The following is a 19701-nucleotide window of genomic DNA, read 5'->3' on the forward strand; positions in this document are numbered from 1 at the left end:
CTAATGGTAGTCATAAGCCATACTCAAAATATACAAGCATGTCTTGACGTTTTATAGTACAATGATATTCATCGACCATACTCAGAATGTATAAGCGTGTCATGACGTTTCACAGTACAATGGCAGTCATAAGCCATACTCAGAATGTACAAGTGTGTCTTGACATCCTATAGTATAATGACAATCATAAACTATACTTAGAATGTACAAGTGTGTCTTGACATCTTACAGTACAATGGCAGTTATAACCCTTGTGCTCTTAGGAAAAAAAAAGGGTCCTTGGCTTCTTTAAGGCCGCAAGGGTTTATTTCATACAAAATATTATTTTATGGCTGAATAACTTGTTACCTATAGGGTTTTGCAAACCCCTAGCTTTATTATCGTGCTATAACAATTATTGCAAGTTTCTATGCATGCTTATCATACATAAGTATATTCACAATTTTATGAATGCCGACATATATCATTTATGTGAGTGCACGTCATACAAACGTGAATCCAATAATTTTATACATAAAGTGATGCATGTGAATATCATTTTTACACATAATGCAATGCATGCAACTTAAATATAATTTTTCACGTAAAGTGATACATGCGAATAACTGTTATTTTATACATAGCGAAACACATGTGAAACTAAGGTTTTCACAAAATCTGATACATGTGATAAAAAATTATTTTATGCATAGAAAAACACATGCAAAACTAGAGTTTTTCCAAAAAATGATGCATGTGATAAACAATTACTTTATATGTAACAAAATACATGCAAAACTAAGATTTTCCTGAAAAGCGATACAAGCAAAATTATCAATTTATTCGAAAAAGAATGCATGAGAAATGCATGTGAAGAAGTTCTCAAAAACTGAGTTAAACAGATCATCGTAGCACCCAAGAGTTGACTCTTACCTAGCAAGAGTCGACCCATGTTGTTAATAAGTCAAAACACCTTGCAAGAGTCGATCTTTAGTGATGAAGGAACAACACTCATGTCATAGAGGTGTCGACTCTCCAAGTTGGGTGTCGACACTCATGGCATAGAGGTATAGACTCTCCATGGTGGATGCCGACGCCTGATATAAACAATAACGAGGTGTTGACAGCTGAGGCACAAAATCAGAGAGGCGTCAACTCTCTAAACTGGGTGTCGACACTTGATATACAAAACAAAAAGGTGTTAAGACTCGAGGGTGTCGACTCTCCAAGCTGAGTGTCAACACTTAAGATACAAGACTGAAGACTTAGACTCAGGGTTCGACTATGTCAATTGAGAGTAGACCCTCGAGACTCCTTGAGCTGCATTTAACTCTTAGGAGTCGATCCTTCAAGCTGAGGGTCGACTCTTGAGGCTACAATATGAGTTTTTCTAAAGATAACATACATGAATCCAGAAAGAAATGCATTAACACCAATACATTCATAACAAAACATATTTTCAACACCAGAATTATGAGCATTTGGTATAAGAACCTACCTCGTAGAGTGTGTTCAAATGAAGAGACAAGAAAATTCCCAAATGTACCCAGTTGAACGTTTATCCAAAATAAGAGCATTGTGCAAACATAACACAATCAAACTGAACGAGGAGGAGAAGGTTGCAAGTGGGTGGCAGAACCGAGGTGGATCTCGATGGAAGTTGGGTTAGTTGAGGATGGTGATTGGATGACTGACGATCGTGGTGGCTCTATAATGATGGTGGTGGTGTCTTTGTTGGAAGAGGGTGGTGGAGTTAGTGGCTAAAGGCTGGGGAGAGTGACCAAGTAGGGAGAGAAAGGAGAGTGCGAGGGAAGATGGGAGAGCCAAGGGGGGAGCCCCTCTTTAAATAGGGAGGGGAGGGGGCTTTGGTGTTGCCAAATGACAACACCAAGCCATTCACATGGGGGGCCTTCTACAACAAGTGTAAAGAAAGACTTTACACTTATTAGCTCTTGCCAAAACCAAGGGCCAATACAAGGTGCGATATGGGTGAAAGATTGTGGGTCTGGATCTTGGGTAAGATTCTTCAATTCATGTTGACCCAACTAGACCTTGTCTGGTTGGTTAAGCTTAGTTTCAGTTCAATTGGTTTTTAGTTAGGGGTCTAGTTTTTCTAACTAGATCCCTATACTTGCTTAATTTCTATTCAACTCCAAAAATATAATTTTATTTATAAAATAATGATTTTGTAAAAGTATGAGTTGACATAATTCCTTTTAAATACAGTTGACTGAGCTTGGTCAATCAAGGCTTGAACGACTATAATCCTAAGGTTGCTGCGAACCTGAAAATCTATTAAAAATTACCATTATGCAGTTAAAACTTGCTAAGCATGTTCTGAATTAATTTCAACTCCGGTTTTGACAAAATCAAAAGCATTCTTATTAGAATTTTGGTATGAATGAAATCATGTGTTTGAAAATAATAAAATAGACTTTCAAAAATATGATTTTGCTCTTGGTGTTGTCGTGCATGTTCAAGACTCGTATGAACTCGGATTTCCACGAAATCACTTTTGTTCTTTTCGAACTTTCGATGTGAATGTTATTGTATTATCAAATAACATAAATTAGATTTTGCGATTATCAAATAACATAAATTAGATCCCCTACCAAAACAATAGCCACCCCATGTAGCAGAGGGATTCGATTGTAGGCCTTCGGCTTGATAGAGGACCCCACTTATCACATGGGAGCTTTAAAAAGTGAAGTGTTGCCTTAAAGGGCAAGACCTGCAAAGAGCTTGAATCTTGAGCTTGCGATTAAACTTTAAACTTTGAATCTTGGATCTTGAACTTTGGATTCAGATTTTGGTTTCGGTTTAGCATTAAATCTAAAGCAGACTATTGATCAAACCTGATGACCTTGAGACTCTGAATGTGGACATTCTTGACCTAAGGGGCCTAATAAACCCTAACCCTCTCTCGTTCTCTCCATCCCACAACTATCTTCTCTTCTCTCTCTCTCATGAGTGCTCTCTCGTCCCTCTTGCTCTCATGCACTTGCTTGCTCTTTCTCCCTGCTCTCTTGAGTTTTCTAGTTTCTTAGCCTACTTAAGCTCTTACCTTCACTTAGTCAAGACTTTTCATGCCCAATGACCTAGGGTCCCTCATTGAGCTAAGCCTAGAGTTAATGCCTAAGCTGAGCTTAGGATGAAGCCTACAATTGAGCTTAGGTCAACCTAACTTAGTCAAGAGGCCATTCAAGGTGGTTTGTGTCAAGATGGTTTGTGTTAAGGTTATCGATCTCACTCAATACAAGGCGTAGTTCGATCTTTGTGAGAAGACGAAAGCTCGGTTATATCTTGGAGCGTAGTTGCACAAATACCATTGCATCAAGGACTTATCCTAAGTGAAAGAACTATCATTTAAAAGATATCATGTATGCGTGCCTCCGAGAGCACTTGGTTCTAGCTCCGGTTCCTTACCCACAAGTTAAGTGTTTTTTCTAACACCTTCAATGGTAAGATGAAGTTAAATATGTTCTGCATCTTATCAGGATATTGAAAAACAGGGTACACTCTTGGAGACCAATATGACTACTATGTGTCTGCTGGCTGGATGACCCACCAAAGTCACACTGCAGATCGCTAATGCGGAGGATGGACAAAGATTCCGAGTCGGATTCCTAGAGAGAACATGGAGGATGGATAGAGATTCTGAGCTGCATTCCTAGAGAAAACATGGTCTGCATTGAGGTTTCATGAGAGGATATTGGAAGAATCCTTGTGGATCTCTTAGAAGGTAGGGGCAAACTAAGGGGTCGTTTGTGTGCAGCTGAAGAAGACTCCACTCACAAGGTTTTTGTGGAGTCTTCATTCCCTTAAAAATCCCCTCTTGTCCAATGGAAAAGCTTTTTGCGAAAAGGGGGATAACAATGAAAACAACCTCTTTTCGCGGGGAAAAGAGAGGTCAGTGTTTGCGTAGCCACGGTGGAACCCTTAAAAACACTTCATTTTCAAAATTGTAAATAATAAAACTTGGCCTCTAAAGCTCATGTGCCAAGCTTAAATCGGCTCGTTTGCAAAATAAATACTTTATTTTAATACTGTAAGTAATAAGATTTTTAACTCTACACTTATTGCTAGCAAACCAAACACTCCAACTATCTACACTATAATATAAAATATACTTTTTACTAGTTAACAACCTTATACGAGTCGAGGGAAGCCAAACACACCTGTCGTTCATGTGAGTCTTTTGGAGCCTATTTCATGAGTTAACGAGCTCTTTAGTAACCAAACGAAAAAGCTATAGGAGCATGAGAAACACGTTTCGTTTCTGAAACGTATGGAAAACACCAAAAAATTTTTGGAACACCCTAAGGGAAATATGTTTCCCGTTTGTTTTTCTTTCGTGGGATACACGTTTCTCATGTTTGGTCTCAAAGATTCGGATCTGCCCCCCAAAACGGTGGCAGCGATTAGTATTCCACGAGAGAGAGAGAGAGAGAGAGAGAGATCCAACCATTGCCTGCAAATGGCGGAGAACGCAGCAATAGTGTCTTCATCCCTCCACAGAACGAGGCACCTCAAGGAGATCGCTGTCGACTACTGCCCGGAGGTGTGCCACCACGACCCCGATTCCAACGAGGTGAAGATCACCTTCGACGAGAGGGGTGGCGCTCGGTGGCGGTCAACGTCCCGCTTCCAGTTCGGCACGTTCAGCGCCAAGATCCAGTGCCCCACCGGCAACACCAGCGGCCTCAACTACAACATCTACCTCTCCTCCCTCGAGGGCGACAAGTCCCAGGACGAGATCGACTTCGAGTTCTTGGGCAAGGACAAATTCATCGTCCAGACAAACTTCTACACCAACGGGACCGGCAACCGGGAGCAGATCCACCGCCTCGGCTTCGACCCCTCAGAGGGGTACCACGAGTACACCATCAAGTGGGGGCCTACCGCCATAGAGTGGTTGATCGACGGTGAGGTTGTTAGGAGGGACGAGAGGAAGGACGGCCAGGATTTCCCGACGAAACCCATGTTTCTGTATGCCTCCGTCTGGGACGCTAGCTACATCGATGAGGGGAGGTGGACGGGACACTACGTCGGTTGCGACGCGCCCTATGTGTGTAAATATTTGGAGGTTCACGTTCCAGAAGCGGAGGAGGTGGATGGGTAACGAGGGTAAGTTGGGGTTCTTCTTTGATGGTGGTGCTCTGTTTGTAGGCCCATATCTCAATAGTTTTTGGTTGGCTTCGTTTGTCTTTCTTTAGTGATCGTTTTTCGATTTTGGTTTCGAAGTTTTATGTTGCCAATCTCGTTGGTGTTTGGATTTTGTTCTGGACATGTTCTAATTTGTTCAATAATGGTGGTTTTCTGCCTATTTCTTTGTTAAGTGCGTGCGTGTACTTTTTTCTTCTTGGGGGATTTAATGTGGTGTTCTGTAGGTGGCTTTTGTATCTGTTGTATGTTGACTGGCTGGTATGATGAGTTATTGGATATGGTTACCATGTTGGGATTTGAATTTCTCAATGTTTAGGTTTTGGAAGCAATGATAGTAAGATTTTATATGGTCTCATATTTAATGTATGATAACTTGTGATCAGAAAGAGTTTGCATTGTGGGGAGTTGGAAATCAAACAAATTGAACTATATCGAATAATGAGCTCCATTAGGATTTTATGCTGTTGCAATTTCTTCTCTTCTTGATTCATGGTAAGTTCTAAAATTTAAATGATAGAGCTTGCAAAATGTGGAATTTGGAAGCAGCTGTTGAGTGATGGAGGTGTGGGCTTCCCATAGAATTGTTTGTTACCAACAACCATGAGGAATGTTATGCTTCCCGAAAGCATGATTCGGCATTGTGCCATATATGACAGATTGATGACATCTGTTCCGTTGGGAATGCCTGTATTGGAAGACCGATAGATAACTAGTTCTGTTTCTTTGTTTAGGACTCTGTTCTTGCTTTTCTTTGCTTCTTGTTGCCTCCTCCATTTTGATTTGACCTGAATCTTACTGTAACAGTTTTATCATTACAAACTTCCTCTTTTCTTTGTCTTTGTGCCACAAATGTGTGTGCGAAAAAAATGAAAAAATTGTGCACAATATGTGAAAAGATTGTATCTTCCCATGCTATTCCAAACCAGATAAATTTTCAATTTTGATACAATTTGGCCAGACGTACATATGAAAGGTTCCATATCTTAAGAGGTGGAGAAATGGTAGAGAAAATTTTCATGATCCAGCTCATCAAAAAAATCAATTTGATTTGGGTCAAATATCATGTCTGCTGCCTATGAACAGTTGATATCAGCTGCCCTTTTTTCCTCATATGCTGATTGAAGACTGAAATCCTTGGTGGAGAATGATGGGCTGGGATCATAAATGGGCAGAGGATTCTTGACCGCTGTTCATCTGAAGATGCCGCATTACTGAAGTTGGTCTGTTGTCCAGTTCATGCAAATCTAACCATGTGTTTCTTGAGGCCAAGATATATTTTATGGCCACTAGATTGGTTCCGATGTCTGCTTTATCTACGTATATTTCAATCTATAATGTGTGAACTGCTTTTTCACCTGGTCATAGTCAGCTTGTCTTTTCATTTTTCAATACCTTAGTGGATCTTACTCATTAAACCATGCGTTTCTAGAGTCCAACTATTTATTTTATGGCCACTAAATTTTTTCTAAGGTCTGTTTTATATACATATATCTCAATCTATAATGCATGCATTGTTTTTCGCCCGGTCATAGTCTTCTTGTCTTTTTATTTTTCAAACATTAATAATGCCATTTTTTACCGTGAAAAGAATAAAATTTGTCAATCTGCATCAATTTTTAGGTTCCAAGTCCAATGTCATGCCATCTGTTCATTTTCTTCTTCTTTATCTCTCCTTTGTTGATTTGAAGGTTATGATTTATGATAGGAGATTAAGGTATTATCATTTGAAGATTGCTTGGGAATCTGTTTTAAGAGTGCACGTTAAGTGGATCTGTAACAGGTTCCTGACAAGAATGCTTGAAATGATTTTCAGTTTGTATCATTTAAATGAGCCACAAACACACAACATTAGCTTTTGAATCTTACAGCCAGTGCTGTGTTGCTTTTGTGGTCTCCTAGTAGCGTTATAAGTACAAATTCATTCATAAGGTTGTACATAAAAAAAGAGAGAAAAAGAAAAGAACAAGTCCAGAGCCTGATGTATAGCCTTTTTGTATGGACCATTTGGCACTCTTCACGTTAATTCATTCATAGGGTTGTACGTAAAAAAAGAGAAAAAGAAAAGAACAAGTCCAGAGCCTGATGGATAGCCTTTTTGTATGGACCATTTGACATTCTTCACATTATTTCACCCACTTGCCGTCTCTGATTACTTGTGTACTCTGATCATATATTCCTGTCTCTCTTCTTCCTTTCTGGTGAGTGCATGTACCAATACATCTAGATCAGTGGTTCTCCTTTCCAGACAATGAATCTTGATACCCTGAGATAAAATCCTCAAATATCATATATTTTAGTATCAGCAGCATAGCATCCCAAGACTCGAATAAATGGGGAAAAAACAGAAATCTCTGCCACTGCATCCAACACCTTCTGATCATCCATTGACCCTTCAAAGTCAACATAGAAAACATGTTGGAATTCTTTTATCATACCTCCTCCAGTGGTATCTAATATCCTCACAGGTTCTCCCAATGAGTTCTTCACTTCCAGCTTTGCAAGATTGATGTTCTGTGATGAGAATACCGACAGCACTCGAAGCAGTTGTTGCAGACCACCTTGGTGAGCTATGACCATACTGGACTTTCTCGTCTTCCCTATTGTTGCAACTGCCTCTAGGTTCTTGGAGAGGATGAGGAACCTAGTGACATTCCAGGGCTCATCTTGCAATCCCTGTGCAAGGACATGGAGACCGTAGAGTTTGGCAGAATGTGTGCTAGCTATGGCTGCTGTGTCAAGCATGTTTTGTGATAGCAGCAATTTAACAGCCCCTGCAGTGTCGTTGACTGCTTCTTGCAATGCATCCAAGCCAAGCCGTGCTAGGCCCTGCCTGCAATGAGCCAGAGCCACCGGGTGGCTGATCACCTTTTTCACTTCTTCCTTTCTCACACCTGGAATTGCCAGCAAGCAATAGTGCACAAATAAATTTATCTCTTGAGTGATATAAAGACCATGTTCTAGCAAGAGATTGTAGTTCCGGACCTTGTTGCCCTCTGTCGTGCTTTCTACAGGCACGATGGCACGATCAGCTTGCCCAGTCTCAACTGCCTCAACAGCATCGATGATGGCTTTGCATGAAAGGGTGGTGCAATCTGGACAAGTTAGCTTGGCTGCAACCTCACTGTATGCACCTGGAATTCCCTGGTATGCTACTCTTAGTTGCGTGCTCTTATGCTCATGATCTGGTCTTTTTGATCTTGTTCTTTCTTTTTCTTTCCAATTGATGACATCGGTGCCTGATGTCTGTTGTTTGATCTTAGTCATGCTGCTGATCTGCTCTGAAAATCTTGCACGCAGAAATTGTGTCATGTTTGATGCTGATGCTGATACCCTGTATTCCACCTGTTTGGTTGAGCTTAACGTGCCACTATTTAGCAGGAACTCTGTTGCTAGGGCCATGAATCACCAGAGCGCTGCTTAGAAATGTACACACACACACACACACAGAGAGAGAGAGAGAGAGAGAGAGAGAGAGAGAGAGAGAGAGAGAGAGAGAGAGAGAGAGTTGCACTGCTGACCGGTTGATTTTATTCACATGAAGACTCCATCTTTATCATAAAATCAAGATTAAACACCTTAATTGGTCGATTTGGTACCATTTACCAAAAGGTGCAGCGGTTTTCTTGATGGGCAATAAGGTGGGAGTTCCCCCTACCATTCCTATCTAGTAAGCACATTGACTGTTTAACTTGGAGGCAATTTTTTTCTTCCTATGAGACTATTTCTTGCCTTTTAAGGTGCCCTTAAAGGAAAAGTGATTGTCAAATTGTAGCTTATAATGGCAAACCTACAGTCTATTTTTTTCACAGAGAAAGCTAGGGTTAGTCAGATCCCTATCAGTTATACAATCATATACCATTGGGATTCGAACTTGGAACCTACAGGCTCTTGATAGAGAATGATTTTGCCAAGTTCTCCATATCACTGCTTTGAGAGTTCCGCGTTCATATTTCCACCGCACCATTCTGTTCTTTGCTTAAGAAAAGTTTTGCTGAATGACAATGGCCAAAGGCTGGTCACAAATTATGTGTATTTTTCAGTGGAGCAGTGAAATGCATAGAGATTGGAAAGAACATCAGTGGTAAAAGCACTGTTTTGACACTGAGCCACATAAGCTCGATAAACAAATGGAATAGGTGCTCCAGTAGTCCTACAAGTAAACGATGGATACTAGGTGATACGCACATTGGCCCGTACAGACCTAAAGTTGATACGCGGAATATTTTGATTGGAGTATGTACCATGTTCATGCAACTTAATTCCATGTTAGGATGCTTTGTTTGACGATTGTTCTTGAGGTCATCTAACATTCAACAAAATCGACTGAATCTTGAATTATGCAAGTTGGGTTGAACAGAAGGTCGGATTCTTCCAGCCATAATATGGAAAAAAAACAAGTATAGCGTAATTGATAGATTACCCTTTATGTTATATTATATATAACGAAGGGGGTGAACGTTAGATAGTCACATTATGGTATATCAAGATAATGGTTTGAATTACAGATAGAACTAACCATTATAGTTTATTCTTTGGGTGCAGATACCAAAACCTTGAAGAGTTTAGCAGCAAGGACTTTATGATTTGAGTCATGAGAATAAGTTGGTAACTTGATGACCAAACTTGGTTTGAAATTTGGGAATGGATCTCTATTCTGTAAAATTGTTTCAATCGGGTAGCTCAGGAAATCACATGCACACATTACACAAGATTTAACATGGTTCGGTCAAATTAACCTACGTCCACGATGGGTACTCTCTCTCACTCTCTAATTCACGATGAGAGGAGTTGCTCTTATATAAAAGTTTACAAGTGGTTCAGGACTCTAGTACTCTACAATCTTTCATCTTCTTGGAGTCCATGTGAATGAGATTTATAGTTATAAAATGTGACCTCATTAATAGTTGATGTGGTCATCATAACCATTTGGGACGTTGCCACCTTAGAGTCCTTGTTGATCTTCATCACCTTTATTACGTAGAGACATTATCACCTCCTTAAGAGTCTTGTCAGACCCATTCACATAAGATGAGCTGTTATCACTGTGGTGCATTGAATATGGACTGTCCTCAATGTTGGATGCATGTTGATGTGGCATAGCAATAGGATTCTCCTTGGATTGAGTTGGCATAGCACTAAGAGTCTCCTTAGCGTTGGATTGAACTTGATCTGGGACATTACCTGGATCGTTCATCTTAACACGCCCCCTCAAGCCAACCTCCATGAGGTTGAGTTTGTCTCTAAAATATGTGAACTTGAAGTCCAGGTGTCAGAAATTTGTTCTCGAGATATAAACTTTACCTCAATTTTACCTTTAGAAACCTTTTCTCGTACGAAATAATAATCAATTTCAATATGCTTGGTACGAGTATGAAAAATAGGAATGACAATAAGATAAGTGACACCCAGATTATCACACCATAAGGTGAGAACTTCATAGGGATGAACATTTCACTTGGTTAAAAGTTGCTTAAGCCATGTAAGTTCTGAAACAACTCTAGCAATGGCTTTGTATTCAACTTTTGTACTAGATTTGACAATTATACTCTTTAGATGAGTTCTATGATAACAAATTTGTTTTCATCTGGGCATCCAGCCCAGTCAACATAAAAAAAAGTTGATAACTAAAAAGAGAAAGATTTATTGACATGTAACCCCAGATTAATTGTGCCCTTTAGATAGGGCAAAATACGTTTTACGTGGATCCAATGACTGACTGCTAGGCTTTATTCATACAGTAGGCGATGTCAGTCTTGGTGAACGTGACATAATGAAGTGCTCTGACAATGCTTTTGTACTGTGTGGCATCCTCTAATAGTTGGTAACCTTGTTTTGACAAGATCACATTAAGCACAGACCACATGTTCAGTTTATCATACTTGTCTTAACAAAGAGATCTAGAAGATATTGCCTCGGATACAAAGTAAGACCTGAGGACTCATGGATGACTTCTATTCCAAAAAAATAATGAAGGGTACCAAGGTCTTTAACGAAGAACTCACACCCGAACTCCTGTATGACATGCTTCATATATTCATATGAGTTCTCTGTAATGATAATCATCAACATTTATCAGAATAAACATACGTAAATCAGGACGACTGGCAACAAACAATGATGGGTCAACCTTACATTCAGTAAACCCCATATTTTCTAAATAGGTGGCACAACCTTTCAAACCACATTCTAGACATTCTTGGGGCTTGCTTCAAGCCATAAAGATCACAATTGAGTTTACACATAAAATCAAGATGAACCATGTCTTGAAACCCTGGTGCTTGACTTATATACACTTCCTCTTTTAATCTACCATAGAGAAAAATATTATTAACGTCCAATTGGTGATTTTTTTTATCCCTGACTAATAACAATAGACAAAATCATTATGACCGATGTGGCTTCGACTATAGGACTAAAAGTTTTAAAATAATCAATCTTTTTCTATTGAGTGTAGCTTTTATCCACAAGTCGAGCCTTATATCTGGCTATGGATCCATCAACATGCCTCTTAATTTTTATAAATCCACTTGCAACCCACCAAATTAGAAGCTTTATCATGAGATACCAGGGTCCAAGTTTAGTTTTAATAGAGAGATTTAATTTATTCTTCCATGGCTTGATTGCACTTGGGTTTATATGAGGCTTGGTGAAAGGAATATGGCTCCTGTTCATCCTAGCTAATTTCACTCAAGAGGCAATAGGGTATTTGGTTCCATCGAATAGTCTTGGTTTTAGGGTTCCATCTTGGAACCTAGTAACCATGTGATGAATTCTAGCAATAGGTTGGTGAGGATAAATAAGAAGGTTGAGGCCAGGAGACATAGGTGGTGAAAATTGGATGTGAGTGGGACTTTGAGGGTTATATTCAAGTTTAGATTGTGAAGTCTCAGACGAGGACGTGTTATGGTTTGGCTCAGGTTGGGGCATCTTAGGGGATAATGTGTCATTTGGAGTTTCACTAAGATTTATGGGAAGTGAAGGGTTAGGTAGTGTCACAGGATTAGGATGATGCGTTTAAGGATCTATGAGACTTTTGGTTAGGTTGACTCTGTGTTCTTGAATCCAGGTAGATACATCCTAGGCTATGACAGGTTCTTTTCTATTGGCATATAAAAAATGCCCTTCATCAAATATGATATGTCTAGACACGAGGGTTTTCTTGGTTACAGGATCATAACACAAATATCCTTTGTAATTGGACCCATATCCTAAGAAGACACATGGTTTGGATCTTGGGTCGAGTTTGGTTTTAGCATAGAGAACCAAAAATGGGTAGCAAGTTCATCAAAAAATTTAAGATGTTCATAACCAGTGATGCAACTAAGAGGAAGCATATATGAGGACTTATTATTTAGGTTGGGAGTAGGGAACTGATTTATGAGGTAAACAACCATTCTGAAAGCATCAACCCAAAAATCTGGATCCAAATAAACATGAAACATCAATCTTAGGCCAGTTTCAACAACGTATCAATATTTCCTTTCTACAACTTCATTTTGTTCTAGGGTATGAGGACACGATAACCAACGTTTGATTCCAAAATTATTTAGAAATTGGTTGAATGTATCACTGACAAACTCGGTCCCTCCATCAATATGAAAAATCTTAATCAGGACACCAATTTGTTTTTTTCATAATATTTTTGAAATTAACAAAATATGAATAAGCATCAGATTTCTTAGCAAGAAGAGGAAACAATCATGCAAACTTAGAGTAATCTTCAACAAGTAACAAGTAAAATTTGAATCCTTCTCGGTATAATACAAGAGCGGGTCCGCAAAGATCGACATGAATAATCTCAAGAGGAGCATGGGCTAAATATTCAACCTTTTAAAAGGTATTACTGAGAACACATTGACATATCTAGAACTTATTATTAACAAAATAAAATCAAAGTTTTTAAAACTTTTGAACTCAGATGTCTTAAACAATAATGCCAAACTTCATTAGAGAATCTGAATTTATTACTACCAAGTCTAGCAAAAGTAACCTCAAGTGTATGTTTATTCCTTTCATGTTGTCCACACGGCCATGGGTAGAGACTTCCTTACTCGGTCCTTTTGGGAGAGTAGTTCAGCTCTGAAGATCCTTCACAAAAAAATCATTAGTGTCGAATTGAAACAAACACTGATTATCTTTTGTGAACTTAGCTATGTATAAGAGATTTTGTTTAATACCAAGCATTTTAATAAAAAAATTCTTATTTCCAGATTTTAGAGATAGATTACATGTGCTGAAGATAGCAAGATGTGTTTTACTGCCAACCATAACATTGTCTGGTCCTTGATAATCACTTTTAGCAGTCATCACATGGTCCTTAGAAGTGACATGATGTGTGGCGTGTCCGGGTACCATGCTACATCTTGAATGCTATTAAGTGCCATAGCAGTGAAAGCCTTCAAAATATCATAGCAGGTTCGAGCTTAATGATTCTTTTGTCCATAAAACTAGCATATAACCTGACCATCTCTCTTACTATTCTTACGCTGAGGTGGCCTTGACTAACCCAAATTATCTCTATTATCAAAATTCTAAAAATTTTGGAGGAGCGGGTTGGAACAACCTGCCCCTCTTCCTCTACCACCATGGCTGAGGTATCTGACAACTAGGATGATTTTGGGTTACAATCTCTTTTCTTGATTTATCAGAAGATCATAAAATTCAGAAAACACATGGAGTTTTTCAAGAGAGGAGGTGGTAACAAAAGTAATAAAGCTTTCATACTCATGATTTAAGACCATTTAAAGTAAATTAGACTAAATTTGTGTCACAAACAGGTTCATTGACAACACATAAAGAGTCTACTAATAACTTGACATAATTCAAGTATTCAACCATACTTTTTTCTTCTTTCTTAACATTCTGGAGATCACATTTTAATTGAAGGATTCAAACACTCGACTATGATGCATAGGATTTTTTTAATGCAATTAAGACTTCTCTAGCAATTGGGACACGAATAATTTATCCCAAAACAGGTTTTGTGATTATGGCTTTGATCCAACTCAATGCGAGTTGGTCTAAATGCTTCCATGAAACAAATTCAGGATTAGATTTTACCTAATTATTTTGTGAGACAACTTGATTTGGCGTAGGGCAGGAGCCATCAACATACTTAAAGAAGTCCTGACTAAACATTACTGAGTCAATTTGAGATCGCACAATAGGTAGTTGTCTTTGTTCAACTTCACAAACGCTAGAGACGAAAACTCATTCCACTGAACTGGGAATCAACACTAGGGAGCATGAGCTTGACACCATTGCACCAGAGAGGAGATGGGCAATTGTCATTCGAGTTTTTACATGTAGAATCCATGTGGCTCTGATACCATGTAAAAATGTTTGGATCAGGTAGCTTAAAAAATCACACACACACATATCATACAAGATTTAACATAGTTTAGTCAGATTGACCTACGTTTACAATGGGTACTCTCTCTCTAATTCACGATGAGAGCAGGAGTTGCTCTTATATAAAAAATTACAAGTGGTTTATTATGGACTATATAAACTCTCATCTTCTTGAAGAACATACGAGTATGGGATTTACAATTGTTACAAAATGTAATCTCATTACAAGTTGATGTGGTCATCATAACCACTTGGGTTGTTTTCACCTTAGAGTCCTCGTTGATCTTCATCACCTTATCAGGTAGGGAGTTTACCACTTCCTTAGGAATCTTGTTGAACCCATCAACATTAGATGTGTCATTATCACCATGGTGCATTGAATGTGAACTCTTCTCAATGTTGGATGTATGTGGATGAGGAATAATAAGACTCTCCTTAGCATTGGATTGAACCTAATTTGGGACACTACTTGTATCATTCATCTTAATATACTCCATCCAATGAAAGTCACATATTTGGGTTGCACATGAGATATGACAAGATAAGTTTGATGTTTTCATTAGATTGACACAAAGTTTATCTGCTACATAGAAATAAGCCATATGTTGTACCCTCTTCTTTCTTTGATCTGATCCATTTGCATCCCTAGAAAGAGCATACGCCCAAACTAAGACCAAATTCTTATTTTCTTTTTGTGACTTCTTTTGCTCCAAGACTCACATATGCTTTTGATTTATTGAAAAAATAAGATTATGAATGTGAGTTGTTAGACAATCTTTATGGGTAAAAAAGAAAAGGATATTTTGAGGTTTAAGAAGCATGTATTATACCGTTTGATAGATTAGGGCCCATGTGCCCATCAAACACACAAAAAGTTTTTTTCCCTTCGGCTTCCAACCCATAAACTTTTTTCCCTGAGCAAACTTCTTCCAAAAAAAGGTAAGAGGGGGGGGGGGGTTAAGGAAGAGGGAAAGAAGGGTGGAGAATAAGCGCTCCTCGGTAAACCAGGTTGAAAACCTGAGAGGGGACATTTTATTGGTTAGACCAGGTTTTGGCATTGTCCAAACAATTCCAAAACTTGATTTTTGCCCTTTTGTGCATTATCCAAATGGTATCTAATAGAATTTATCTCCAGCAATCAAACACACCCTAGAAGAGGAGAAAGGTAGATGTGTGGTTTTGCTAAAGCTTAGAGCTTTGGGAAGAGAGAAGAAAGAGAGAAATTTAGGATTTATCTCTTTGGAGTGCATTTAATACTGATATGAGGGATCTCCACATATTTGAAATTTGAAGATCTCAAACCCAATCTCTACCTATTGAATTTTAAATCTCTTTTATCTCACAAAACCTGAGGATCTTAGAACCAAGGTAGCCTCAGATCTTAGATCCAACATTTACAAAACCTAGGATCTTAGTGCCTTGCCAACACCACATTAATGTGCCTTTGCCACCTTAAATCTAAGGATGTGAGGTCCATGGGTTTCAAACACAACCTTAGTCTCTTTAGAGAATCAAATTGGATAGTTAATTTGGGAATTTGGATATACTTTCAAGGTAATATCTCCAAGTTAAGCATGTTTACAATGCCCTATGATTCATAGATTTCTCAAGATCTTGTGATTATAAATCACAACCATAACACTTTCTCGAGGTTAGTGAAACATGAGAAAAGTACAAGTTATGATTGTGATTGTTTTTGCCTTGGATCTTGTGAGTTGGTCACAAGATTGACCTTATGACCAACAATCATAACAACTTAGATATAATTATTGAAAAATGCTTGTAATACCTCCAAGAATAATGCTATTTCACAACATAGCTGCCAGATATCGCAATATTCTTTGAATACCCACCGCTCATTTTTCACTGAATATGGAGGTATGTATGATGATTTTACCCTTTCGCTGGAACAAAAAAAATGGCTTTCACATTCATTACCCTTTCACGAAACTCCTTTTATTGTGAAAGTCCAAATAAAAGGATAACTAAGATTTGCCTTGAGATCTAAACAATAAAAGTTTGGATTTAGAGTCATGATGACGATAACATCCTTTTGATGAAATATGACAACAATTTTTGCTACCAAAAACCAGCAAAACTCTACTTTTAGGTGATATGAGTTTCTCCTAAATGTAAAAAAATGAAACTCTATTTTTAGGCAGAACTATAATTTGCAAAATTGTGCAACAAATTACAAAACTTTGTTTTGTGCAAAAAAGCTACATGTAACATGTATAGAAACAACAAAAGCCTACGAAACTCATTTAAAGAAAAGCAAAACTTAGTCCTTTACAATAAAATTAAAAACTACCTGTAACATATATAGACAACACTGAAATGTACTTGTAACATGTATATGAAGCACTAAATAGTGAAACTCAATTTTGTGCAAAAAAAACAAAAAACTACATGTAACAACAATTATGAATAAATATAAAATTGTAAACACATACATAACAAGCACATAATGATGAAATATTTATATTAATCAATAATTTTTCTTGATAATGAAGTGTTCTGAGTCTCCAGAGTCTTTCGAGGCATCATTTGAGTGATCTTCAACCTCTCAATATTCCTAGTTGCTGCACTACTCAACTGGTATATTGGTACTCGACCTCCATCATGTTGTGAACCTTCACATCTCTCCTTGTCAACTTCATGGCTTCCATAACCAACCTCTTGATCCATGTCCTCACCATCGTTGTATGGTCTCCAAACAACTTATTGTACACAACATATCATATAATGCAATATAAAATTTTGATAAATAAGAAAAATATATCTCATAAATAATAATTATAACTTCTATCATCCTCATGTAGTCGATCCATCGCACTAGAATTTTCCTACGAATCCTCTCCCAATGATATTTGCTTCTTTTGCACTCTTTTATAGCTCTTCAAGTTGGACTACTCATCCTTGTCAGATGGACTCTACATGAACACACGAGGAAACAAATGAATTGCAGACTGTTGTTCATGTGAGTTGATGTCAATGACAACATACTTATATAAAAAATCATGCAGCAAAGATCTTTTAGACCTTTATCTACTATAACAAGTGATGCATAGAAGTGTGCAAGGGTAATGACTTGTCATGCATACTCTTGAACCCTATCCAAGTTAATAAGGATCTGTAAATATATTGCAGTGATGTGGCTGCTAGTCGCATACCCAAATAAGCAGGACCCAAAGAAATACAAGAGGAATGCCCAAAGTTTCTTGTTTGCATCTGGTCATGGGGCTTGAATTGATTTTTTCTTCTCATGGTATATACACTGCAACCATCTCAATGAGATTCTCTTTCCTTTAAATGTCAGCTTTGGTGCTCTCAAATAGTGTTTTGCCAGCTTCTTCACTTCCACCAGCCTATATCCAGAGATAGGTCTACCATGATGCTTGAAACCTGTAATGCATGCCATACATTAGGGATTCGATAGTTATATCAAAATTTGAAAACTAAAATATGTTTGTATTCACATTAAATCTATCAGCCATTGCATCCATTTTGGTATGCTTAAATCTCTATGGCTTAACCTCAAGAAAATCAAGTAATACCAATCTCGTGAACCAATAGAGGTTCGATGGTTACATTAGGGGGGAGAAAGGAAAAAAGTCGCACATGAAAAAAAAGAAAAGAAAAGATGCATCTCTATCGCAAATGGTGTTGTCAAGAAAAAAGAGGAGGTTGCATGTGATTTTTCCCTTCTATCCTCTGCGCTTTCCATCAATCACAAATTTGTTCCTCCCCTCGTGCAGTTGGGATTTCAGGGACACTGAGTAGATGAAAATGATATTTTCCCCTTGACTTGGGGGGGTGGGGGGGTATGAACTAACACAGTCTCATCAACTTTGACTCAGTCAAGTGACTTCCGCCCACCAAGTTCCCCTCTAGCTTAGTCTGATCACTGTGAGGGTATTGAGTAGGGGTGTAACCAGGTCGAGTTTGATTCAGGTCTTACTAAACCTGATTTTGAGCCGAGACTAAAAGTAAGACCCAAACTCAACTCAATCTAATTCTAGTTTGGGTTCGGGTACAACTAGAAACTATGGACCTATATGGGTTAATGGGTTCGGGTATACATTGGGTCTGGTATAACTAGGTTGAGTCTTTAGTAAATCCATTTTGATTAGGGTCGGATTTGGGTATAGGTATGACTAAAAAAGTAGACTCATCTAGGTTAACAAGCTAGGGTTTTAGTGATTTGGGTTTCAACTTGAGTCTTGATATGATCAATATTATAGGCCTAATTACCCGTTAATAAAAAAATATGTAAATTAATGGAATCTACTATTTTTTAAGAAGGTTTTATGCTAACAAAATAAAAGCTTAATATCTATTCTAAATAATGTTAAAATTTGATATAAAATGAATGTCCATGCCAACCAAACATTATAAGTTGAAACAAAAGCTAATGATCTATCATATTCAAAATGTATCAAATTCAATGAGTTCTCGAGTATTATTATGGGATTCACTTTAATTCGACAATTTTCATGACAAAAGGGCAATATGAAGTATACAAAAAAATAAATTAAAGTTTAGATTACTAAAATTCAATGCATATTAATTCTAAGTTTATCAACTTCTTTAAATATTTAATTGAATATATATAATATTTATCAAGTGCTCATGAGATTGCTTGCACTCTAGAACCGTACACTTACGTCTCTCAAGGTTGACTTCATACTTGTGAGGTCCCACACATGCTTCAAAGCATTTATCTAGTGTAGGTATAACATTTAAACAAAATTCTCTAGCCTTATTCTTCAAATCCTCTAACTTCTGCACCACGCTTGGTACAACAATGCCGCTTATTTCATTCTCATATTTCTTTCTATCCACAAAAACCATAATCAACATATGCTGACTATGCTCAACAAACATGATGATTGGTTTATCACGGTTATCTTTGATTCATGCATTGAAATTCTTTGCTATATTTGTTGTCAAATGATTGTATCCTTTTTCAGAAAAATGAGATTTGACCCAAAGTTTGGGGTCAATTGTTGCAACATAATCATATCTGACCAAACTATGCTCCCTGATCTTCTTCAACTGTCGATTGTATTGTGTTTTAGTATAGGCCTTAGCTGTAATCCATTAATGCATCACAAGTGTTGATTTGAAATTGTTTTTGCAGTTATCTGTGAGATGTTTCATGCAATAGCCAACATGATTACTTTAAAATACCTGGGGTATGAC

At 37.9% G+C, this 19701-nt stretch overlaps 1 protein-coding gene and 1 pseudogene across 1 annotated transcript; one reads left to right on the forward strand and one right to left on the reverse strand.

The window, feature by feature from the left end:
- The first annotated feature begins 4386 nt into the window (after positions 1-4386).
- Positions 4387-5459, forward strand: LOC149833024 (putative xyloglucan endotransglucosylase/hydrolase protein 32). Its single transcript, XM_090014858.1, has one exon. The coding sequence runs from the start codon at positions 4457-4459 to the stop codon at positions 5099-5101; it is 645 nt and encodes a 214-aa protein (XP_089870984.1). The 5' UTR covers positions 4387-4456; the 3' UTR covers positions 5102-5459.
- A 1963-nt stretch (positions 5460-7422) lies between these two features.
- LOC149833025 (arogenate dehydratase 3 pseudogene) lies at positions 7423-8544 on the reverse strand (annotated as a pseudogene).
- Positions 8545-19701: the final 11157 nt, after the last annotated feature.

Source organism: Nuphar pumila, chromosome 7 (genome assembly GCF_984573655.1).
Source record: "Nuphar pumila chromosome 7, dmNupPumi1.hap1.1, whole genome shotgun sequence".
NCBI classification, from domain to species: domain Eukaryota; kingdom Viridiplantae; phylum Streptophyta; class Magnoliopsida; order Nymphaeales; family Nymphaeaceae; genus Nuphar; species Nuphar pumila.